Genomic DNA, 23,642 nt, shown 5'->3' with positions numbered 1-23,642 from the left:
TCTCCTGTCTGAGCTCTCCGGGAGGGGAGAGCCCAGGAGCCAAACCCTTGGCCTGCAGCTGAGGAATCTCTGCTGCATTTTGTGTCGGTCTGAGACTCACAGAAGTGGTTGGGTTGGAGAAGGCCTCCAGGGCCACCCAGGCCAACACCAGCCCAGCCCCCCCATGGCCACCAGACCCTGCCCCCAAGGGCCACACCTGGGACACCTCCCTGGGGACTCCACCACCTCCCTGGGCAGCCTCTGCCAGGCCCTGACCACTCCTGCACCAAAGACATTTTGCTTCCTCTCCAACCTCAGCCTCCCCTGGCACAGTTTCAGCCTTTTCCTCTCCTTCCATCCCCTGAGCCTGGGGAGCAGAGCCCAACCCCCCCTGGCTGCAGCCTCCTCTCAGAGCTGCAGAGAGCAAGGAGGTCTCCCTCAGCCTCCTTCACTCCACACTAACCACCCCCAGCTCCCTCAGCTGCTCCTCCCCAGCCCTGCTCTCCAGACCCTTCCCCAGCTCTGTTGCCCTTCCCTGGCCCTGCTCAGCCTCTCAAAGTCCTTCTTGCAGTGAGAGGCCCAAACCTGACCCCATGGTTCCAGCTGTGGCCTCCCCAGTGCCCAGCCCAGGGGCACCAGCCCTGCCCTGCCCCTGCTGCCCACAGCATTGCTGCTCCAGCCCAGGCTGCTGGAGGCCTTCTTGGCCCCCTGGGCACTGCTGCCTCAGCTCCAGCTGCTGGCACCCAGCACCCCCAGGGCCTTTCCTGCTGGGCACTTCCCATCCCCTCTGCCCCCAGCCTGGAGCCTCCCTGGGGCTGTTGTGCCCCAAGTGCAGCACTCAGCACTTGGAGTTGTTGAACCTCCTCCCAGTGGCCTCAGCCCTGGATCCATCCTGGCCAGGTCCCCTCCTACCCTCCAGCAGCTCACCACTGGCACCCAGCTTAGTGCCATCCTCAGGCTCCCTGGGGGTGCCCTGATCTCCTCAGCCAGAGCAGTGCTGGAGACATCAAACAGAGCTGGCCCAGCTCTGAGCCCTGGGGACAGCTCCTGTGAGCAGCCCCCAGCTGCATTCCCTTCCCCAGCACCCTCTGGGCCCAGCCTGCAGCCAGTGCTTGACCCAAGGAAGCCTCCACCCAGCCAAGGCAGGTGGGGTTGTGCAGGCTGGAGAGGAGAAGGCTCCCAGGAGACCTCCTTGTGGCCTTCCAGGATCTGCAGGGGGCTGCAGGAAAGCTGGGGAGGGACTTTTGAGGCTGTCAGGGAGGGATAGGGGGCAGGAATCAGGCCTGAGGCAGGGAGCCAGCAATGGGCACTGGCAGCCCAGAAGGCCAAGGGCAGCTCAGCTGCCAGTGCTGCCAGTGCCCATTGCCAGAGGTGGAGGGAGAGGCTCCTGCCCCTCTGCTCTGGGGTGTCAGGGAGGGACAGGACTGGGGGGGATGGAGCAGAACTAGAAGTGGGGAGATGGAGCTTGGCTGTGAGGAAGAAGTTGTTCCCCAGGAGGGTGGTGAGAGCCTGGCACAGGCTGCCCAGGGAGGTGGTGGAAGCCTCCTGCCTGGAGGTGTTTGCAGCCAGGCTGGAGGTGGCTGTGAGCAACCTGCTGTGGTGTGAGGTGTCCCTGGGCATGGCAGGGGGCTGGGGCTGGCTGAGCCTTGAGCTCCCTTCCAGCCCTGGCAGCTCCGTGGCTCTGTGGCTCTGTGCTGTGGGAAATGCTGCCAAAGGCTTTGCTAAAGTGCAGGTAAACAACAGCCACAGCCTGCCCTCATCCCCTCCAGGGAGATGCCATGGAAGGAGGTCAGGTTGGTCAAGCAGGACCTGCCCTTCATGGCCCCTTGCTGCCTGGGCCTGGTCTCCTGGCTGCCCTGCACATGGTGCAGCTGGCACTCAGGGTGACCTTGCTCCAGGGCCTTCCCTGGCACAGGGTCAGACTGACTCCAGAAATAAATCCCTCAGCTTTCAGCTGTGGAATCTCCTCTGGTTGTCACCATTCTGCCTGGCACTGGGTGTGAGCTGGGGGGGTCCAGTTCTGGGCCCTTCAGCTCAAGAAGGACCTCAGGGAACTGCTGGAGAGAGTCCAGCCCAGGGGCACAGAGCTGCTGCAGGCAGTGGAACATCTCCTGTGGGGCCAGGCTGAGGCAGCTGGGAGCAGAGGAGCCTGAGGGCTGCCCTCATGGCTGGGGATAAAGCTATGCACAGCTGGAGCCAGGCTCTGCTCAGGGCTGGCCAGGGACAGCACAGGGGGCACTGGGGGCAAGCTGGAGCAGAGGAGCTGCCAGGGGAGCAGGAGGGAAACTTTGTCCCTGTGAGGGTGCAGAGCCCTGGAGCAGGCTGCCCAGAGAGGCTGTGGATGGAGTCTGCTGCTCTGGAGAGCTTCCAACCCCCCTGGATGTGTTCTGGGTGCCCTGCCCTGGGTGATGCTGCTCTGGGGGCTGGGCTGGCTGAGCTCTGGAGCTCCCTTCCCACCCCTGGCACTCTGTGTGACCAAAATGTCCAAGTGAGCAGAGTGAGATCCCAGCTCTGAGGAGATCCCATGGAGAGGAACTTGAGTGCCTGTGCTCCTCAGGGGCTGGTGGCAGCTGCAGCAGCCAGCCCAGGGCTCCCAGCTGAGGAGGTTTGCCCCCAGCAGGGCTCTGCACACAGCTTTGTCTCACAGGCAGCTCCTCAGGCCTCCACCAAGCAGGCTGACCCCCCCCCGGCACTCTCTGTGGCCACAATGCCCAGCTGAGCACAGAGCCTCTGAAGATGCCAGCTCTGAGGAGGAGCCAGGGAGAGAGGAGAGCCTGGAGGAGCTCTCTGTGACTCATAACCCTCTGCCCCCTCCCCAGCCCCCCATGGCTGCTCAGCAGGAGCCCCAAGAGCCCCAACCCCCCCCAGCTGCCCGCTGAGGGTTTGGCTGGTGCTTGGGGGGTGGTTTTTTTTCTCCCCTCCACCTTCCCTTCAGTGCCTTTGCCCTCCCCCCCAGAGACACAACAAACTGCAGTGGCTTTGGGGCTGCTGTGGTTTGGTTTTTTTTCTCCAAATATAGATATTTATATAATATAGACTCTGCCTTAGCTCAGCTCTGTACAGTGCATAATAAATAATGCTTATAAAAAGAGACATTTGTCTTCCTTCTGCATATAAAATAACAACACCAAACCCCCTCCCCAACCCCAAACCCCCAAACCCCCAACCCCCCCAACCCCCACTCAAGCCCTCTACAACTCTGTATGTACAAAACTTTGGATCAAGCAGGTGGATGGGAAGAGAATCTTCCCTTCAGTGCTAGGAGACACCTGGCTACAGGGCAAGGGGAGGGGGGGTGGCAAGGTAAGGGATGCTCTAAGTTACTCTGAAATGCCTCTTCTCAACTCAAACCCAAAGGAAAGGAGGAGGGAGGGAGGGAGGGAGGGAGGGCTGGGGCCCGGCTGGGCCCTCGGAGTCTTTGCAGGCGCAGGGAGTCCAGGGGCAGCCTCTCAGCAGGAGGACTCTCGGCCCAGGGTTTGCTGCCTGGAGCTCTCCTGGCACCTTGAGGTCCACGAAGCTGCTGCCCAGGCTGGGTGGATCCAGGAGCTCTTCACTGTGCTCCACGGGGCAGGGACCGAGGCTTCTGCCCGGGCTGTGTCCAGCCACAGGGCTGGGTGGGGGGCCAGGAGCTGTGCTGCACAGGAGGGGGCTGCCAGCCCCTTTATTGCTCTTTGCAGTGCTGGGCACTGCTCTTCCCCCTGGGCCAAGGGGGTGGAGGGGAGGACACAGCTGGAACGGCTTGGGGACAGCTCTGTGCTCAATCTCTGCTGCTGGGCCTGGGGCTTCGCTCCTCACCAGCTGTGGAGGAGCCCTGCAGGGCAGGGGACGTTCAGCCCAGGGGCAATGCACCAGGAAAACCTCAGCCCAGAGTGAGGATCCATGCTGGGGGGGGGGCTGTGGCCTGGGGAGCAGGTGGGGGAAGGTCTCCCCTGGGGTGGGGGAAGGTCTCCCCTGGGGTGAGGGAGGGTCTGCCCTGGGGTATGTGAAGGTCTCCCCTGGGGTGAGGGAGGGTCTGCCCTGGGGTATGTGAAGGTCTCCCCTGGGGTGAGGGAGGGTCTGCCCTGGGGTATGTGAAGGTCTCCCCTGGGGTGAGGGAGGGTCTGCCCTGGGGTATGTGAAGGTCTCCCCTGGGGTGAGGGAGGGTCTGCCCTGGGGTATGTGAAGGTCTCCCCTGGGGTGAGGGAGGGTCTGCCCTGGGGTGTGTGAAGGTCTCCCCTGGGGTGAGGGAAGGTCCCCCCCGGGGTGTGTGAAGGTCCCCCCTGGCCCCTTTTCTACTGCAGGAAGTGGTTTGAAGTCTGCCTGATGGGGCAGAGCTGCTCAGAAGCCTTGGGCAGACATTTCCTCACCCCATGGCTTTTGCCTCCCTGTCCATCCCTGGTGGCTGCCCTGTCCCTGGGACGTGCTCTGGGCTCGCCCTGGCCTGTGAAGTCCTACTGGGGAACCCTGCTAAGGAGCTGCAGCACCTGGGGGGGATCTGCCCAGGCCCAGGCAGGGCAGGGAGGCTGTGGGGCACCGACACATCCCCCCCCTCAGAGGTGGTGGCAGCCTCACAGGAGACATCTGGGGCCATGGGGGGCAGAGAGGGCACAGGGGAGGTGAGAGGAGATGCTGGCTGTGAGGTTCTGCTCACAGGCTCAAACAGGTTTGTGTCTCCATCTTCTCTTGGGGGAGGAAGGAAGGAGCCTGGCTGCTGTGGGGAGCTGGCTCCTTTCCTCCTGCTCAGCACAGCTGCTGAGGGCAGGGTGGCCATGCCAGCAGGCTGGGGAGCCTGGAGCTGCCCAGCTTTGGTGGTGGAAAACCCCTTTCCACCCGAAGCCTCCACTCTGGCATCTCCACAGGGCAGACCTCTGGAGGAGGGCAGAGCTGGAAGCTCTGTGCCTGCTGTCAGCAGCACAGGGCCTGGCATGGTGGTGCCTGCCTGGACCTCCACCGTCCCTGCTTCTCCCCAGCCCGAGGCAAGATCAGGGACCCGAAGTGTCTGCAGCCCCAGCTCCAGCCTCGGAGCACCAGCTGTGGGAGAGGTGCTGGCTGCACGCAGGGGGCTGCCCTGACCGAGGGCTTTCAGGTTCTTTTGGGCCATCCTCACAAGGCTGAGGCCACCACGCGGGGGCTGCTCCCGGGGCTGCTCCTAGGGCTGCTCCCGGGGCTGCTCTCGGGGCTGCTCCTAGGGCTGCTCCCAGGGCTGCTCCCGGGGCTGCTCCTAGGGCTGTTCTCGGGGCTGCTCCCGGGGCTGCTCCTAGGGCTGCTCCCAGGGCTGCTCCCGGGGCTGCTCCTAGGGCTGCTCTCGGGGCTGCTCCCAGGGCTGCTCCCAGGGCTGCTCCCGGGGGCTGCTCCCGGGGGCTGCTCCCAGGGCTGCTCCCGGGGCTGCTCCCGGGGCTGTTCTCGGGGCTGCTCCCAGGGCTGCTCCCAGGGCTGCTGCTAGGACTGCTCCCGGGGCTGCTCCCAAGGCTGTTCCCGGGGCTGCTCCCGGGGCTGCTCCCGGGGCTGCTCCCGGGGGCTGCTCCCGCGGCTGCTCCCGGGGCTGCTCCCGCGGCTGCTCTCGGGGCTGCTCCCGGGGCTGCTCCCAGGGCTGCTGCTAGGGCTGCTCCCGGGGCAGCTCCAAGGGCCGGGGCTGCTCCCAAGGCTGCTCTCGGGGCAGCTCCAAGGGTCGGGGCTGCTCCCAAGGCTGCTCCCGGGGCAGCTCCAAGGGCCGGGGCTGCTCCCAAGGCTGCTCCCGGGGCAGCTCCAAGGGCCGGGGCTGCCCCCAGGGCTGCCGGCCCCCTGGGCCCTGCTGCGGAGCGAAGCTGCCATCAGCCGGGGAGCCGCCCCGGGGGTTACTTGCAGGTGTGGACGTCGTAGACGCGGGTGCACTCCTGGCAGCTGACGTAGCAGCACCAGTGGAAGATGCAGTGACATTTCTCCTTGCGCTTCTCAGTCCGGGTGTTGTGGCCGCGGCCGCAGCACAGCAGGTCGCAGCCGTCGATGCCGTGCGAGCTGACGTTGCAGGTCCTGTCCCGGGTGCCGAAGGAGCCGGTCTCGGGGTTGGGCTCGCAGAAGTTGGGGGAGTTCTCGTAGTAGACCAGGTCCCGCTCGGTGGGGGGCTTGAAGAGGGCGTACTTGGCCCGCAGGGTCTCCACCCAGCCGCGGGACTCGCGGTGCTTCTCCACCACCATCTCGGAGGCGCTGTCGTATTTGTCCTTCAGGTAGTCGCCGATGGCCCTGAAGTCAGGCTGTGCCCACCAGCAGGTCTTCACCTCGCAGCTGCCCGACAGCCCGTGGCACTTGCACTTCAGGTGCATGTGGTCCAGGATGGTCTGCCCGGGGGACACAGAGCAAAGCGGTCAGCAGCAGCTCCCGGCGCCCCCCAGCCGGCCCCCAGCCTGGCCTGGGCAGAGCCAGCCTGGCAGGGCAGGGCAGGGCAGGGCTGGATGGGGCAGCTTTGGGGTGTGGCACAGCCACCTCCAGCTGGGGACATGGCACTGGGATGGCTGAGCTGGGCACCTGCTCAAATCCACTCCAGCCTAATCTAATCCCAAGGACAAATCCTTTCAGTGGGCTCCTCCCCAGCTCCTTCAGCTGCTCCTCCCCAGCCCTGCTCTCCAGACCCTTCCCCAGCTCTGTTGCCCTTCTCTGGCCCTGCTCAGCCTCTCCATGTCCTTCTTGGAGTGAGGAGCCCCAGAATGACCCCAGGATTCCAGCTGTGGCCTCCCCAGTGCCCAGCCCAGTGGCACCACCCCTGCCCTGCCCCTGCTGCCCACAGCATTGCTGCTCCAGCCCAGGCTGCTGGAGGCCTTCTTGGCCCCCTGGGCACTGCTGCCTCAGCTCTACCTGGCTGTTGGCCAACACCTCCAGCCCCTTTCCAGGGGCTGCCTCTGACACTGCCCCCCTTGCCCTGGCTCTGCTCAGGAGCCTTCCTTGCCCAAGTCTGAGAGGCTGCACCAGGGAGTCAATGAAGTGGCCTCTTGGCCTGCAGCAGGAAGAGTGTGGCCAGCAGGAGCAGGGAAGTCCTTGTGCCCTGTGCTCAGCACTGCTGAGGCCACACCTGGAGTCCTGTGTCCAGTTCTGGGCTCCTCAGGTTAGGAAAGAGGTTGAGCTGCTGGAAGGTGTCCAGAGAAGGGCAAGAAAGCTGGGGAGGGGTCTGGAGCACAGCCCTGGGAGGAGAGGCTGAGGGAGCTGGGGTTGCTTAGCCTGCAGAAGAGGAGGCTCAGGGGAGACCTTCTTGCTCTCTGCAACTCCCTGCAGGGAGGTTGGAGCCAGGTGGGGGTTGGGCTCTTCTGCCAGGCAAGCAGCAGCAGAACAAGAGGACACAGTCTCAAGCTGTGCCAGGGGATGTTGAAGCTGGATGTTAGGAAGAAATTCTTCCCATAGAGATTGGCCACTGGGATGTGCTGCCCAGGGAGGTGGTGGAGTCCCCATCCCTGGAGGTGTTTAGGAAGAGCCTGGATGAGGCCCTTGGTGCCATGGTTGAGTTGATCAGATGGTGCTGGGGGAGAGGTTGGACTGGATGAGCTCAAAGGTCTTTTCCTTCCTGGTTAATTCTATTCCATCCCATCCCACCCTATCCTATCCTATCCTATCCTATCCTATCCTATCCTATCCTATCCTATCCTATCCTATCCTATCCTACCCTATCCTATTCCTCCCCAGGAAGCTCCTCTGGAGCTGGGCAGCCCCTGGGGCTGTTACCATTAGCAGTTTGCTGGTGGTTTGGGTTTCTTTTTTCACAGGCAGCTGTCAGCTGTTAACACAATTCAGAGATCCAAGCTTCTACCCTCCCAGCTCTGCCTGCTGTGCTGTGGAGGAGCCCTGCCTGGGGCTGCTTCAGGCACTGTCTGGGAGGTCTCACTGTGGCAGGGGTAAAGCCTGCTGGGCTTCCAAATGACCTGGAGCAGAGTGTCCCAGGCCATGCTGGCTGCTGGAACACTGCAACAGGTAGCCCAGGGAGGTGGTTGAGGTCCCACCCCTGGAGATATTCCAGGTGAGGCTCAAGAGGGCTCTGGGCAGCCTGATCTAGCTGAGGATGTCCCTGCTGAGGGCAGGGGGTTGGACTGGATGAGCTTTGGAGCTCCCTTCCAGCCCCAACCATTCTGTGATTCTCTGCTGGCAGCCAGCACAGATCATGCAGGCTGGAAGGGGCTGACAGCCACCCCCTGGGCCAGCAAACCCCTGGGTGGGACACTGTGACAAGAGAGAGCACGCAGGGAGGAAAGGCCTCTTGACCTGAGTCTCAGGTGGCTGAGCCTGGCTGCTGCATGCTCCCTTGAAGGCATCTTTCAGGTCTTCTAATCCCCTCCCCCAGCCTGTTGGAGAATCTGGGCATTGCCAGGGCTCTCTCCTGGGCATTGCTGTGTCCAGAGGGCTCTCTCCTGGGCACTGCCATGTGCTGAGGGCTCTCTCCTGGGCACTGCCATGTCCAGAGGGCTCTCTCCTGGGCATTGCTGTGTCCAGAGGGCTCTCTCCTGGGCACTGCCATGTCCAGAGGGCTCTCTCCTGGGCATTGCTGTGTCCAGAGGGCTCTCTCCTGGGCACTGCCATGTCCAGAGGGCTCTCTCCTGGGCATTGCCATACCCAGTGGGCTCTCTCCTGGGCACTGCTGTGTCCAGAGGGCTCTATCCTGGGCACTGCCATGTCCAGAGGGCTGTGTCCCAGCAGTGCCGTGCCCGCCGCAGCATGGTGCCCACAGCAGCGCCGTGCCCGCGGCAGCAGTGCCGTGCCCGCGGCAGTGCCGTGCCCGCAGCATCACCGTGCCCGCGGCAGCATGGTGCCCACAGCAGCGCCGTGCCCGCCGCAGCAGCGCCGTGCCCGCGGCAGCGCCGTGCCCGCGGCAGCAGCGCCGTGCCCGCCGCAGCAGTGCCGTGCCCGCGGCAGCAGCGCCGTGCCCGCCGCAGCAGCGCCGTGCCCGCCGCAGCAGTGCCGTGCCCGCGGCAGCATCACCGTGCCCGCGGCAGCAGCGCCGTGCCCGCCGCAGCAGTGCCGTGCCCGCGGCAGCATCACCGTGCCCGCGGCAGCAGTGCCGTGCCCGCGGCAGCAGTGCCGTGCCCGCGGCAGCGCCGTGCCCGCAGCATCACCGTGCCCGCGGCAGCAGTGCCGTGCCCGCGGCAGCAGTGCCGTGCCCGCAGCATCACCGTGCCCGCGGCAGCAGTGCCGTGCCCGCGGCAGCAGTGCCGTGCCCGCAGCATCACCGTGCCCGCGGCAGCATGGTGCCCACCGCATCACCGTGCCCACGGCAGAGCCGTGCCCACCGCATCACCGTGCCCGCGGCAGCATGGTGCCCACCGCATCACCGTGCCCACGGCAGAGCCGTGCCCACCGCATCACCGTGCCCGCGGCAGCATGGTGCCCACAGCAACGCCGTGCCCGCCGCAGCAGCGCCGTGCCCGCAGCATCACCGTGCCCGCGGCAGAGCCGTGCCCGCCGCAGCAGTGCCGTGCCCGCGGCAGCGGCGTGCCCGCGCTCACCGTCCTGCCCGCCTCGTTGTTGTGGCGGTTCATGGCGGAGCGGGCGTCGGGGCGGTTCTCCCGCGCGTCGGCGAACTCCCTCGACACCAGCACCCCGAAGTCGGCGTCCTCGCTGCAGCCCCCCCCACTTCCAGCCGTCCCCGGGGGGGGCCCTTGTGGTGGGAGTCGCAGCCGCAGATGGTGGAGGTGCCCTCGGCGCAGGAGCGAGTGACGGCGAAGGCCACCCCGGCCGAGGCGATGGCGTGCACGAAGGCGGACTCCCGGGTGGCTGCGGACAAGCAGAGCCCGGGGGGGTTAAGCAGCAGTGCCAGCCTTGGGCATCCTTCCCGACCCCCCTCCAGCACCACCCACAGCTCAGCATCGCCCGGAAGGTTCTCTCCTCGCACTGCAGTGCCCACAGCCTGAGCCGGGGGCTGCCGACAGCTCCCTGGGATGCCTGCAGGCAGGAGGAGCTGCAGCCTTGCCTCCAGCTCTGGGGAGCTCAAGTGCAGCTTTGAATCATGGAAGGGGTTGGGTTGGAAGGGACCTCCAAGACCATCCACTTCCAGCCCCCAGCCACGGGCAGGGACACCTCCCACCAGCCCAGGCTGCTCAGGGCCTCATCCAGCCTGGCCTTGAGAACCTCCAGGGAGGAGGCAGCCACAGCCTCCCTGGGCAGCCTGTGCCAGAGTCTCCCGAGCCTCACTCAACAATTTCTTCCTCCTCTCCACTCTCAGTCTCCCCAACATGATCAGCCAGCGTGGGTGGTGATGGACACACAAAACATCAGTGGGGGTTTGATGGTCTCAGAGAGTCACTGGAGCAATGCCTGGTCTGGAAACCCAGAGAGGATCCTCCATGGCCAGAGTTAGTCCAAGAGGAGATGAAGCAGCTCAGCTGTGTGCTGAAGCAGGGCAAGGTTTCAGGTGGCCCAGGACAGGCAGTAGCAGGACAAAGCTGGAGAGCTGGTACTGGGTGGGAGGTATCCAACCAAGGTGGAACTGCACAGCAAGAGAGTTAAAAGCTCTTTCCCCTGAGGTTCTGCACAGGGAGGCTGGGGAGACACTGGAGCAGGCTGCCCAGGGAGGTGGTGGAGGCTCCATCCCTGGAGGCACTCACGGTCAGACTTGGTGTGGCCCTGGGCAGCCTGCTCCAGCTGGAGCTGTCCCTGCTGCCTGAGGGGGGTTGGAGAAGATGCCCTTGGAGGGTCCCTTCCAGCCCAGTGCACTCTCTGAGTCTGTGCAGCCCAGCTGAGGGTGGGAAGATAAGCCTGAAGTTTGCTCCTCATCACTGAACAAGCCAGCAGCAAACCCAAGCAGATGAACCTTGGGTCCTGGCTGGGAGCCTGTGACCACTGGTGTGCTGCAGGGGCACAGCTGCAGAGAATGACCTTCAGCAGGGCCAAAGCAGCCAAGCTGGAGAAGGTCCTGAGAGCACTGAGGGCTGAAGAAAGGGAGAAGGGTCCAGGGTGGCCAGGACAGAGAGGAGGGGACAGGAGCGCACAGCCACAGCAGCACTTGGGTTGGAAAGGTCTCAGCCATGGGTGGGCTCCTGTGCTGGGAGAGAACAAAGACACCTGGCAGGGGGTGGGGGCAGGACAGGAGATCCAGGGGGAGATGAAGATGAAAGAAGATGAAGAAAATGATGAAGATGAAGAAGATTATGAAGATGATGAAGATGAAATGAAGGTGAAGAAGATGCAATGAAAATGTAGAAGATGATGAAGATGAAGAAGATGAAATTGAAATGAAGATGAAGATGATGAAGGCAAAGATGAAATGAAGATGAAATGTAGATGAAATGAAGAAGATGAAGATAAAGATGAAATGAAGATGAAGATGATGAAGGTGAAGATGAAATGAAGATGAAGATGAAATGAAGATGATGAAGGTGAAGATGAAATGAAGATGAAGATGAAGATGAAGATGAAGATGAAGATGAAGATGAAGATGAAGATGAAATGAAGAAGATGAAGATGCAGATGAAATGAAGATGAAGGTGAAGATGAAATGAAGAAGATGAAGATGCAGATGAAATGAAGATGAAGGTGAAGATGAAATGAAGATGAAGATGAAATGAAGAAGATGGAGATGCAGATGAAATAAAGATGGTGAAGATGAAATGAAGAAGATGGAGATGCAGATGAAATAAAGATGGTGAAGATGAAATGAAGATGAAGATGAAATGAAGAAGATGGAGATGCAGATGAAATAAAGATGAAGGTGAAGATGAAATGAAGATGATGAAGGAGAAGATGAAATGAAGATGAAGATGAAATGTAGATGAAGATGAAATGAAGATGATGAAGGAGAAGATGAAATGAAGATGAAGATGAAATGTAGATGAAATGAAGAAGATGAAGATGCAGATGAAATAAAGATGAAGGTGAAGATGAAATGAAGATGAAGATGAAGATGGTGGTGATGAAATGAAGATGAAGAGGATGATGAAGATAATGAAGATTAAGACTAAGTGGATGAAGAAGATGAAGAGGAGGGTGCAGTGGGTTTGCTGAGCTGGAGCCTCTCTGTCCACCACCTCACCACCCGTGCCCACGGCAGGTTGACTTTCAGGCCCTCCCTCTCCTGGGACATTCTGTGGGGCCCTGGCACAGACTTTGCCCAGCAGCAGCCAGGGTGCCCATGGGGGGTGGGGAAGCCACCAGAAGCCTTTGGGATGTTTCCATTGGCTGGGGCTGAGAAGGGCAGCAAGGCCAAGCCGGAGGGGTGGGAAAGCAGAGCGGCACTGCCTGGTTTGTGCCTGCAGGCTCCAAGCTGAGCTGGAGGCTCTGGAGGCTCTGGAGGCAGGGAGCTGCCGGTCTCCAGCGTGCCCCAAAGCCTCTGCAGCAGCCCTGCAGGGCGCTCCGAGCAGCAGGGCTGCTCCTGGGCTGCAATGGCCCAGGGGTGAGGGCCCCCCCTGAGATGCTGCTCTGAGGAGCACACCCAAAGCAGCAGCTGCTCTGATGGAGTTCCTTGGCCTTCCACTACCAGAGAAAACTTCTGGGATGTCAGAAGCACCAACTGCCAGGACTGGGAGAAGGCCCAGACCTGGCTGTAGGGGATAAAAAGGAGATGGCTGCACCTGCTGACACTTTGCTACCATGAGCTCTGGGAGTTTAACCACAGAATGGCTCAGCCTGGAAGGGACCTCAGAGCTCATCTGCTCCAACCCCCAGCCATGGGGCAGCTCCCAGCTCTCTGGGCAGCCTGGGCCAGGCTCTCCCCACCCTCAGTGCCAAATATTTCTCCTTCTCTCCACTCTCAAGCTGCCTCTTACAGTTCCAAACCATCTCCCCTTGTCCTGTGTCAAAGAGCCACATGAAGTCTTTCCAGCCTGGTTGCTCCTCTCTGCAGCTGAAGAGAAGCAGAAGCTCCCTTCCAGCTGTGGGGCTGATGGAGACCAAGTCCTAGGACAGCTCAGAGAGGTCTTCTCACAGCTGTGCCCTGGCTGCTCAGCTGCAGAGCTCTGCTCAGGATGGCTTGAGAATGATTTTACACAGCAGTCAGTGCTGTGCTGTGCTGCTCCTAATCAGCAGGAGTCTCACCCTGGCCTCCAAAGAACCACAGAATCAACCAGGTTGGAAAAGACCTCAGAGATCATCAAGTCCAACCTAATATCCAACACCTCCTGACAACCGAACCATGGCTCCAAGTGCCACATCCAATCCCCTCTTGAACACCTCTAGGGATGGGGACTCCACCACCTCCCTGGGCAGCACAGCCCCAGGGCCAGTCTCTCTTGCTGGGAAGAATTTCTTCCTCACCTCCAGCCTGAACCTCCCCTGGCACAGCTTGAGACTGTGTCCTCTTGTTCTGCTGCTGCTTGCCTGGCAGAAGAGACCAACGCCCACCTGGCTCCAACCTCCCTGCAGGGAGTTGCAGAGAGCAAGAAGATCTCCCCTGAGCCTCCTCTTCTCCAGGCTAAGCAACCCCAGCTCCCTCAGCCTCTCCTCCCAGGGCTGTGCTCCAGACCCCTCCCCAGCTTTCTTGCCCTTCTCTGGACACCTTCCAGCAGCTCAACCTCTTTCCTGACCTGAGGAGCCCAGAACTGGACACAGGACTCCAGGTGTGGCCTCAGCAGTGCTGAGCACAGGGCACAAGGACTTCCCTGCTCCTGCTGGCCACACTCTTCCTGCTGCAGGCCAGGATGCCCTTGGCCTTCTTGCCCCCTGGGCACACTGCTGGCTCCTGTTCAGCTGCTGTCCACCAGCACCCCCAGGTCCCTCTCTGCCTGGCTGCTCTCCAGGCCACACCAAACACAGTCCTGCCCTGGCACAGCCAGGGGATGTCTCCATCTCAGCTTTCTCCTGGGGGACATAGAATCAAAGAGTTCTTTTTGTTGGAGAGGACCTTTAAGACCATTGAGACCAAGCATTCTCTGACTCTCCCAAGGCTGGGGCCAAACCCTGTCCCTCAGCACCACTTCTCTGTGTCTCTGAAGCACCCCCAGGGATGGGGTTTCAGCCACCTCCCTGGGCAGCCTGTTCCAGCCCTTGAGAACCCTTTCAGTGAAGAGATTTCTTCTAATGCCCAACCTAAGCCTCCCCTGCTGCTCCTTGAGGCCATTTCCTCACTTGTTATTAGGGAGAAGAGACCAACAGCAGTTTCTTGGTGTCCCACAGCCTAAGTCCAGCACCCAGGGGAGTGACCCTGGAGTGTTTTAACTCATAAAGAGGAAGACTTAGGTCTCTGCCTTCAGAGCAGCTGTTGGAGTCAGCCCAGCCTCACAGCCAGGGAGCAGGAGCCCAGGGATGTGCTGAGGGCAGGTGGCCAGGGGCTGCAGTGTCTGAGGTGCTGCTGCTGGTGGATGGTGCCCCAGGGTGCACTGCTGGAGGTGCTGCCAGCTGCCTCCTGGGTGCAGCTTGACCCAGGGGTCAGGACATTTGCCAGTGGGTGAGGGACAAGGACAGAATTTGCTGCTGGCTTAGACCAATCTTGGAGGCCTCTCCCTCCTGCCAGAGCAGGAGCCTTGAACCAGCTTCTCAGCTGCCCCATGCACCTCTCACATGCTCTTGCCTCATGCCCTGGGGAGGTCTTCACTGCAGCAGGTCCTGCTCCTTGGCCTGCAGTCTTCTCTACCCTCCAAGCCCCAGGAAGCTCAAAGTGAGCTGATTTTGCCCATGCAGGCAACTGCAAGAGGCAGGTGCTGGTGCCTGCCAGCTGTGGAGAGGCTCATCTCCACCTGCTGCAGTGGGGGAATGTGCATCTAGGTGCCAGGTGTGCTCCTACACCAGGGCTGCTCAGTGCTGTCTTTGCTGCTGGGGCCACGCTGTGGTTTTCACCTCCTTCAACTCAAACTCGTCCCTCCTGGCCCTTCCCTCCTCTGATCCACCAGCAGAGATCCAGCCTCTTCCTGCCCAGGTTTTCCTTAGCTGTCTGGGGACCACAGCCCACCGGCTGAAGAGGACTGCTCCAGCCAGGGTGCCTCAGCCTGACAAAGGCTGTTTGGGTGGCCTGTGATCAGATTAGAGGAGCCAGGGAGCCCTTCTGGCCTCGGTCTGGGACAGCCCGGGGGCACAGGGGGAGGACACGAGTCGCTTGCTGGCCGCTGCCTCCCTGCCCACGCCGGGGCGGGACAGCGATGGGCAGGAGATGGAGCCGCGGGGCCGGGATGGGGCCGAGCCGGGGCTGCCGCGGCCGGGCAGAGGCGGGACCAGAGCCGTGATCCGTGAGCTCTGAGCTCTGAGCCCTGAGCTCTGAGCCGAGAGCCCTAAGCCCTGAAGCCTGAGCCCTGAGCCGAGTGCTGAGCCCTGAGCCGAGTGAGCTCTGAGCCAAGAGCCCTGAACCTTGAGCCCTGAAGCCTGAGCCCTGAGCCGAGAGTGCTCAGTCCAGAGCTCTGAGCCTTGAGCTCTGAGCCCTGAACCTTGAGCCCTGAAGCCTGAGCTCTGCACCTGGAGACCTGAGCTCTGAACCTTGAGCTGTGAGCCCTGAAGCCTGAGCCCTGAGCCAAGAGCCCTGAGCCGAGAGCCTTGAGCCGTGAGCTGAGCCCTAAGCCCTGAATCCTAAGATCTGAGCCTTGAGCCCTGAGCCCTGAGCCCTAAGCCCTGAGCCGCCCCGGGGGGCTGCCCCCCGCCGGCGGCTGCCCCCCAGCACCCCGCACGGTGCCGGTGCGGCGGCAGCGAGCTGCAGGCACCAAATCCTCGCCCGGAGCTGCTGCCCCGGGCCCGGGCGAGGCGCCGGCAGAATTTCCCAGAGACGAGAGGAGGGAGCAGCGTTCCCAGAGCCAGGGGAGGGGCCGGGAGGGAGGATTAGAGCCGCCTTGACAGGGCACCACTGCGCCTGTCCCCCAGCCGGGCCGGTACCTGCTGGGACGCTCAATCTGCCATTGTCCCCTCCGTGTCACACTCCATTACCCGCATAATGCCGAATGTTTCCGCCGGCCAGCGTACCCACGGCACGGAGCGCTGGCATTCCCCAGGAGCACCTCGTAGCAACGGGGCAATGTTCCCCTGTCCTGCCGTCACCCTCCAATCCCGCCAGCCCGGCTGGGAAATCCCTTTTGATGGCGCTCCCCGGCCCCCCGGCCCCGGCTCGGAGCGGCTAAAGGGCGTGTGAATGCGGCCGCCGGCTGCGGCTGCGGCGCGGCGCTGCCGCCGCTCGCCCGGCCTCACAGTAGGGGAGGAAGCTTAGCTCTTTCTCAGCGCTATAAGCTTATTTTTCTCTCTCCTGCTCTCCTTTCCCTCCCCCCTCCCCTTAAGCTGCTGAGTTTATATCAAGACGGCCCCCTGATCCCACACACCCCTGTTTAGATGCAAATGACTGCGGGTGTCATGGCTGAGAAAAGCGCAGGGTTATCGTGGTGCGGCTCCTGCCTTTCACAGCTCGTGTCAGGGGCTTAGCCCGACACAGAAGGACCCCCAAAGGCAGCCCAGCCCCAGCTGCCCGGCCTGCACCTGGCCCCTCGCAGCCGCGCACAGCCAGGCGCTGCCCTGCCCGGCGCCGTCGGCAGGAGGACTGAGCCCCGACTGGGGCTGAGGAGGAACCTTCCTGGAGAGCCGGTGGCATCTTCCTGGGGAAGGAGAGCCGGCAAAGGGCAGGGGAAGAGCGGTCCCCGCCGTGCTCGGGGGGAGGGAGCCGTCTGGGCTTGGGACGGCTCCTGCCAAACTCGCTCCTGCAGATCCAGTCCTGCCTGCGGCTCCGAGACCTCTTCTCTGCCCCAGGAGTCTGTCCGCAGGTGCCTGCGGGGCCTCCCTGCCTCCTGCACTCACAGACAGCCCTTTCTGGGCGCCACGGAGCTGAGCACTAGCCAGAGGACGGCGATCGCTCGCCCTCCAGAGCAGCGGCGAGGCACCGGCCCTGGGCTCGGCCCCGGCTTAGGGCAGGGCTTGGCTGCAAGAGGCTTTGGCTGCTGCTGCAAACTGCTCTCGCTGCGAGAAAGGAGGCAGCCGAGCAGGAGGAAGCACGTTTTGCCTCTCCCCTCGTCCCGGGCTGCACACCTGCAGTATAAATCATCCCGGGGAATTTGCTTGTAAGAACACGAGCTTCCCCCACGGACTGGGGCTGGGCTGGGGGGGTGCAGTGCCCGGGTTAGAAGAAGAGACATGCAAGAAAGAGAAGGAAGATAATCGATGGCCCTCAGGAGCCAAAGCCTCAGCAGCTACGGCTGCCACAGCTTCTGTAGCAAAACCCTCACGAGTCTGAACTGGGAGCAGGGCACATGGGAGGGAATTGAGTTGCTCAGGCAAAGCCTGGGACGGGGCTGGTGACCAGCAGCTCCCAGGTGGGAGCACGTCAGGCCCCCTGGGGGGGTTTCTCTGGGCTGTGTTTGGCTTTGCTGCAAACTTGAAGCCACAAGACTGAGGAAGGAAAGATCAGAGTCATACTGTGGAGCTGGGAAGAGATGTGGAGGTGTGGTGGGAGGCTGTGGGATGGATGACCTGCAGCAGGAAGCCCTTGGGCTGCTCCAGTGCTCTCAGTGCTGGAAGCCTGGATGGTGTGACCAGAAGGAGTGACCAAGAGAGGCCTGAGGATGAGCCCTGAGAGGGTCTGCACGGCCAAACCACTGCAGCCAGCTCCCACCCTGCAGCACTCCTCAGGCTAAGCCCTCCTGGGATGGAAGTGGCAGTATTAACATTTTTGCAGCTCCTGTGAGATGGAATTGCCCTCACTTTCTTCCCAGGCTGCATTAGAAATGATTTCCCATGCAGGTGCAGTGAGAGCTGCACCTTTGAAGTCTTCTCCAAAGCAGCTTCAACCTCCCTAAGGGAGCAGGGAGGAGATTCACCCAAGTGGGGCTCCTGGAGACTCAGAGGTGATTCCACCCAGGCAGTTATCACAGCTTAGCTCTGGCTCGTTGGGGCTTAGCACTTCATGCCTCTTGGCCTGCTGCACAGTGCAGGCTGCAAGGGGTTGTCATCTCAGCCTGAGCCTTACCACTCATTAACCCTTCTTTGTTTGAGGGGCTACATCCTGCTGTGTGCCCTGCAAGTCAACAAGAAGCTCAGGGGGCTGGAGCTGCTCTGCCCTGGAGACAGCCTGAGAGAGCTGGGGTTGTGCAGGCTGGAGGGGAGAAGGCTCCCAGGAGACCTCCTTGTGGCCTTCCAGAACCTGAAGGGGGCTCCAGGAAAGCTGGAGAGGGACTTTTGAGGCTGTCAGGGAGGGATAGGACTGGGGGGGATGGAGCAGAACTGGAAGTGGGGAGATTGAGATTGGCTGTGAGGAAGAAGTTGTTGCCCAGGAGGGTGGTGAGAGCCTGGCACAGGCTGCCCAGGGAGGTGGTGGAAGCCTCCTGGCTGGAGGTGTTTGCAGCCAGGCTGGAGGTGGCTGTGAGCAACCTGCTGTGGTGTGAGGAGTCCCTGGGCATGGCAGGGAGGTTGGAATTGGATGATCCTTGAGGTCCCTTCCAGCCCTGCCAGCTCTGTGATTCTAAGATGCTCAGAGCTCAGCCAGATGGAGGAAATGCAGCCAGTGGTGAGCACAGATCTCAGACCTCTTCATTTCTGTGTTGCTGCAGCTAAGGAGGATGGGACAACAGCCTGGGGGAAGGACAGCCTGGAAGTGTCCAACCCTACCCCTGTCCCCAGGCAGCCCTGTCCCCAGGCAGCCCTGTCCCCAGGCTCATGACAGCCAATGAGGTCCACCAGGGCAGGACAAAAGCCTTCTCCTTGCCACCTTCCCTGCTCCTTCAGCTGCAAGCAGTGCCCGGGAGGGGTTTGCTTTCCTCTGCCGGTGCTGCAAGCTTTGGGATCTCAAAGGCTTTCCTCGGTGCTACCTGGAGGAGCCGAGTCCCAGCCCCTCTCTGCCGGCTCCTTTTCAAGGCAGCAGGGAGAAGCCATTAGCACATGAGAGGGATGTAAATGAGGAGCGGGGTGAGGTGGGCCGGGTTTGATGTGTCCTCCTTTGCAGACGCTGCTGTTTATTTTTAACTGTTCCACTTGCAGGGGAGGGAGATGCAGAGCACACACAGCTCCCCAGCTAATTGCCTGCCTGAGGAACCACTGATGTGCCACGCCGGGACTGGGAGGGCTGGAGAGACTTCTCTCCACCTGTCAGAAGGGCTCCAGAGCCCTGGGTGAGGTTTGCCTGTGCCAGCTCAGAGCACAGGGGAAGGCTGAGGTCATGTCCACACACACCAGGCTCTGCTCCACGACATGGACGTGGGGGAGAGGGTCCAGAGGAGGCCACAAACATGCTCAGGGGGTTGGAGCAGCTCTGCTATGAGGACAGGCTGAGGGAGCTGGGGGTGTTCAGCCTGGAGAAGAGAAGGCTGCAGGGAGACTCAGAGCAGCCTTCCAGTCCCTGAAGAGGGCTACAAGAAGGCTGCAGAGGGACTGCTCCTGCAGGGACAGCCCCAGGGGCAGTGGTTTGGAATGAGAGCAGAGCAGACTGAGATTGGATACCAGGAAGAAGTTCTTCACTATGAGGGTGGTGGATCACTGGAACAGGTTGCCCAGGGAGGTGGTTGAGGTTCCAGCCCTGGAGGTATTCAAGATAAGCCTGGACAGGGCTCTGGGCAGCCTGCTCTAGTTGGGGATGTCCCTGCTGAGGGCAGGGGGTTGGACTGGATGAGCTTTGGAGGTCTCTTCTGGCCTGGACCATTCTATCATTCTATGATTCCAGCCCCAGCAGCCCAGAGCAGCTCAACAGCTTCTTCATGGATCCAGAGCTCAGCTTGCTCCTTATGGGGGTGGGTGCTTCAAAGCCAAGCTGTAAAGTGTTTCCTTGCTGACAGAGATGGTGGTGAGAGATACTCAGAGCCTGGCTGCTGCAGAAGCTCTGCCTTCACGTGTTCAGTATTTTTATGACAGGCCTGAAGGGACAGGAGGAGGAGCAATGGCTTCAAACTAGAGCAGAGCAGACTGAGATGGGATGTGATGAACAGGTTCTGCAGCAGGAGGCTGCTGGAACACTGAAGCAGGTTGCCCAGGGAGGGGGCTGAGGTCTCAGCCCTGGAGATATTGAAGGTGAGGCTGCCCAGGGCTCTGAGCAAGCTGCCCCAGGGGAGGATGTCCCTGCTGAGTGCAGGGGGCAGGACTGGAGGAGCTTTGGAGCTCCCTTCCAGCCCAGAGCACTCTGTGGTGCTGTGATTCTAGTTGTTTGTTATTGATATTACTGTTGTTACTCTTAGGATGACATGAATAGCATGAGCAGTGTCACTACTGTCATTATTATTGCATGATTGCTTTCAGGGAACCCAAACCCTCCTGCTCTGGCAGGTGCTGAGCTTTGGGAGATGCTTTTGCACAGGCAGCAGGGTTCAGTCTGGGGAGCCTTGGTGAGAAGTTGTTGGATGGGGTTGGGTTGAAATGGAGCTGGAGGTGTTCAGGCTGGAGAAGGGGAGGCTGAGGGAGACCTCCTTGCTCTCTACAGCCCCTTAAGGGAGGTTGGAGCAGCAGGGCCAGGAGGTGACCACCCCCCTGTGCTCAGCACTGGGGAGGCCACAGCTGCAGTGCTGTGCTCAGCTCTGGGTTTCACTCCAGGAAGGACACTGAGGGGCTGGAGCCTGTCCAGAGCAGGGCAGCCAGGCTGGAGAAGGGCCTGGAGCCCCTGGGCTGTGAGGAGGAAGCTGGCAGGGTTCAGGCTGGAGCAGAGGAGGCTGAGGGAGACCTCCTTGCTCTCTGCAGCTCCCTGCAGGGAGGTTGCAGTGAGCAGGGCACAGCCTCTGCTCCTTGGTGCCAAGGGCCAGGAGCAGAGGCAATGGTTCCAGGCTGCCCCAGGGGAGGCTCAGGCTGGAGCTCAGGAAATCTTTCTGCCCTGGAAGGGATCTCAGGCATTGGCAGAGGCTGCCCAGGGCAGTGCTGGAGTCAGCATGCCTGGGGGTGTGCAAGCAGCAGGGCCCTGGTGCTTAGGGCCATGGTTTGGTGCTGAGCCTGCAGTGCTGGGTCAGAGGCTGGACTGGCTGAGCTTGGAGCTCTCTTCCAGCCAGATCTGCTCTGTGGCTCTGCAAACACAGGAGGTCCCCAAAATGCATCCCCCCCAGAGCAGGGGGAGCTGCATCTCTTGGGCCCTGCTCCATTCTGCTGTGACTTTCCAACCCTGATCTCTGCAGTGTCTCACTGTGACCCCAGGCAGAGAACCACCGAAGGCTTGGGTGCAAGGGGCCCTAAAGCTCAGCCAGGTCATGGGCAGGGACCCCTCCCCCAGCCCAGCTTGCTCAGGGCCTCATCCAGCCTGGCCTTGAGCACCTCCAGGGAGAGGACAGCCACAGCCTCCCAGGGCAGCCTGTGCCAGGCTCTCCCCAGCCTCACTGCACAGAATCTCTTCCTCCTCTGCAGTCTCAGTCTCCTCTCTCCCAGCTCAAAGCCATTGCCTCTCCTCCTGGCACTGAGTCACCTCCCCTGAGCTGCACAGCTGCAGCTGCAGGGAGCTGAGCTGCTGGTGGAAGCTGAAGCTTGCTAAGCACATCAGGAGCTGCTCCCATGCAGAATCTCACTTTGTTGTGAGAAAGATTCACCAGGAGTTGAATATTAGACTAGACCAGACTAGAATTAACCAGGTTGGAAAAGACCTCACAGATCATCCAGTCCAACCTCTCCCCCAGCACCATCTGAGCAACTCAACCATGGCTCCAAGGGCCTCACCCAGGCTCTTCCTAAACACCTCCAGGGATGGGGACTCCACCACCTCCCTGGGCAGCACATCCCAGTGGCCAATCTCTCTTGCTGGGAAGGATTTCTTCCTCACCTCCAGCCTAAACCTAAGCAACCCCAGCTCCCTCAGCCTCTCCTCCCAGGGCTGTGCTCCAGACCCCTCCCCAGCTTTCTTGCCCTTCTCTGGACACCTTCCAGCAGCTCAACCTCTTTCCTAAGCTGAGGAGCCCAGAACTGGACACAGGACTCCAGGTGTGGCCTCAGCAGTGCTGAGCACAGGGCACAAGGACTTCCCTGCTCCTGCTGGCCACACTCTTCCTGCTGCAGGCCAGGATGCCCTTGGCCTTCTTGGCCCCCTGGGCACACTGCTGGCTCATGTGCAGCACAGCCCTGGGAGGAGAGGCTGAGGGAGCTGGGGTTGCTTAGCCTGCAGAAGAGGAGGCTCAGGGGAGACCTTCTTGCTCTCTGCACCTCCCTGCAGGGAGGTTGGAGCCAGGTGGGGGTTGGGCTCTTCTCCCAGGCACCCAGCACCAGAACAAGAGGACACAGTCTCAAGCTGTGCCAGGGGAGGTTCAGGCTGGAGGTGAGGAAGAATGCTTCCCAGCAAGAGAGATTGGCCACTGGGATGTGCTGCCCAGGGAGGTGGTGGAGTCCCCATCCCTGGAGGTGTTTAGGAAGAGCCTGGATGAGGCCCTTGGTGCCATGGTTGAGTTGATCAGATGGTGCTGGGGGAGAGGTTGGACTGGATGAGCTCTGAGGTCTTTTCCAACCTGGTTGATTCTCTATTCTATTCTATTCTATTCTATTCTATTCTATTCTATTCTATTCTATTCTATTCTATTCTATTCTGTTCCGTTCCATTCCATTCCATTCCATTCCATTCCATTCCATTCCATTCCATTCCATTCCATTCCATTCCATTCCATTCCAAAACTCCAGGATGGGATGGAGGGAAGGGAACCTTTGCACCCTCCCCTGGCTCAGCTCCATGGCAAAGCTTTTCAGCCTCAGGGCTTGGTTTGCTCAGTGTGCCTCTGGCCTGGGCTGGGTTTTCTGCCCCCAGAGCCCTCCAGCAGCCTCCTGCCAGGCTGTGCTTGGCTGCAGGCTCCTGGTTTAGCTGTGGCCTCCCTGGGAATCCCAGCTGCACTCTGCCTCACCAGCATGCTGCCAGTGTGCCTCATCCAGGCCAGTGGGCCTGCAGAGATGGCCTTCCAGGAGGGGGTGATGAAGAGGAGCAAGCACATGTGTCTGGAGGGAGGATAGGGTTTGGTCTCCTTCCTTTTGTTCTCAGTCCTGGCTGGTTTGGGCTCATCTCTGAGAAGAACTGGTGAGGTGCCAGCCAAGGCTGACCAGGAGCTTGCATTTCCACCATGGCTTCTCACTGTGTGTGGGGGAAACCTCTCCCCCCTGCCCTCCTAGGGTGCAGTGCACACTTCAGGGGGCTTGCCTTGGCCCCAGGGAAGCTGACCACAACCCTGGCCCTGGATCTGCTGGAGTCTGTTGTTTGGAAGTGCTGCAGGCTGTGGGCAGGGAGGATGGAGGCCACGATTCCATGGGGATAGATCTTCTCCTTCCTGTGCTTCACCCTCCTGAGAGCTCCTGGGTTGGGAACAGATCCTCCCTTCCCCTCCTCTCCTCTTCCCTCCCCTCACTGTCCTGTCTTCTCCCCTCCCCTCATTGTCCCTTCTGCTGTAACACACCAGAAAACCGGGGGAAAAGAAGGAAGTGGGGAAATGAGAGCTGGAAATGAGGGCTGCAAATGAGGCCAGCAGAGCCTCCCCACGGTGTGCTCCCGGCAGGACACCCGGGCTGGCTCCAAGAGCCCAGTGGGGCTGTGCCAGCAGGACCCAGCTTGGCAGAGCCTTCCCCTCCCAGCCCCCAGCCGTGGCCTTTACCTTTGTCCAGGACGGGCCCGAAGATGGCCAGGCTGTCGTCGATGGTGGTGCAGTTCCAGCGGCGGCCGCGGAACTGGTGCTGGCACTCCTGGATGCCCAGCTTCACCCCCTCGGCCACGCTGGGCATGATCTCGATGTAGTTGCGGCAGAAGCGCAGCTGCTTGGGTACGAGGCCGGGGATGGAGCCGCAGAGGATGGGCTGGGACCCCAGGGAGCTGTACTGCTGGCCCAGGGCAAGGGACCTGCGAGGCACAGAGCGCGGCGTGAGGAGCAGCCTGGCGCCGGCGCTCCGCACCCCACCTCCGCCCCCGGGGGGAAGCAGGA

At 61.3% G+C, this 23,642-nt stretch overlaps 1 protein-coding gene across 1 annotated transcript; it reads right to left on the bottom strand.

The window, feature by feature from the left end:
• Window positions 1-5,792: 5,792 nt before the first annotated feature.
• LOC137455948 (proto-oncogene Wnt-3-like) lies at window positions 5,793-23,460 on the bottom strand. Its single transcript, XM_068167132.1, is given in 5 exon segments — window positions 5,793-6,272; window positions 9,417-9,539; window positions 9,541-9,564; window positions 9,566-9,684; window positions 23,319-23,460. Coding segments are annotated over 5 exon segments (873 nt in total). The 5' UTR covers window positions 23,446-23,460.
• Window positions 23,461-23,642: the final 182 nt, after the last annotated feature.

The sequence above is a fragment of the Melanerpes formicivorus genome, unplaced genomic scaffold (genome assembly GCF_026170545.1).
Source record: "Melanerpes formicivorus ecotype bairdi unplaced genomic scaffold, bMelFor1.0.p_v2 SCAF_113, whole genome shotgun sequence".
Taxonomy (NCBI): domain Eukaryota; kingdom Metazoa; phylum Chordata; class Aves; order Piciformes; family Picidae; genus Melanerpes; species Melanerpes formicivorus.
Note: the sequence above shows the minus strand (reverse complement) of the source record. Positions and strands in the feature narration are given on the sequence as shown.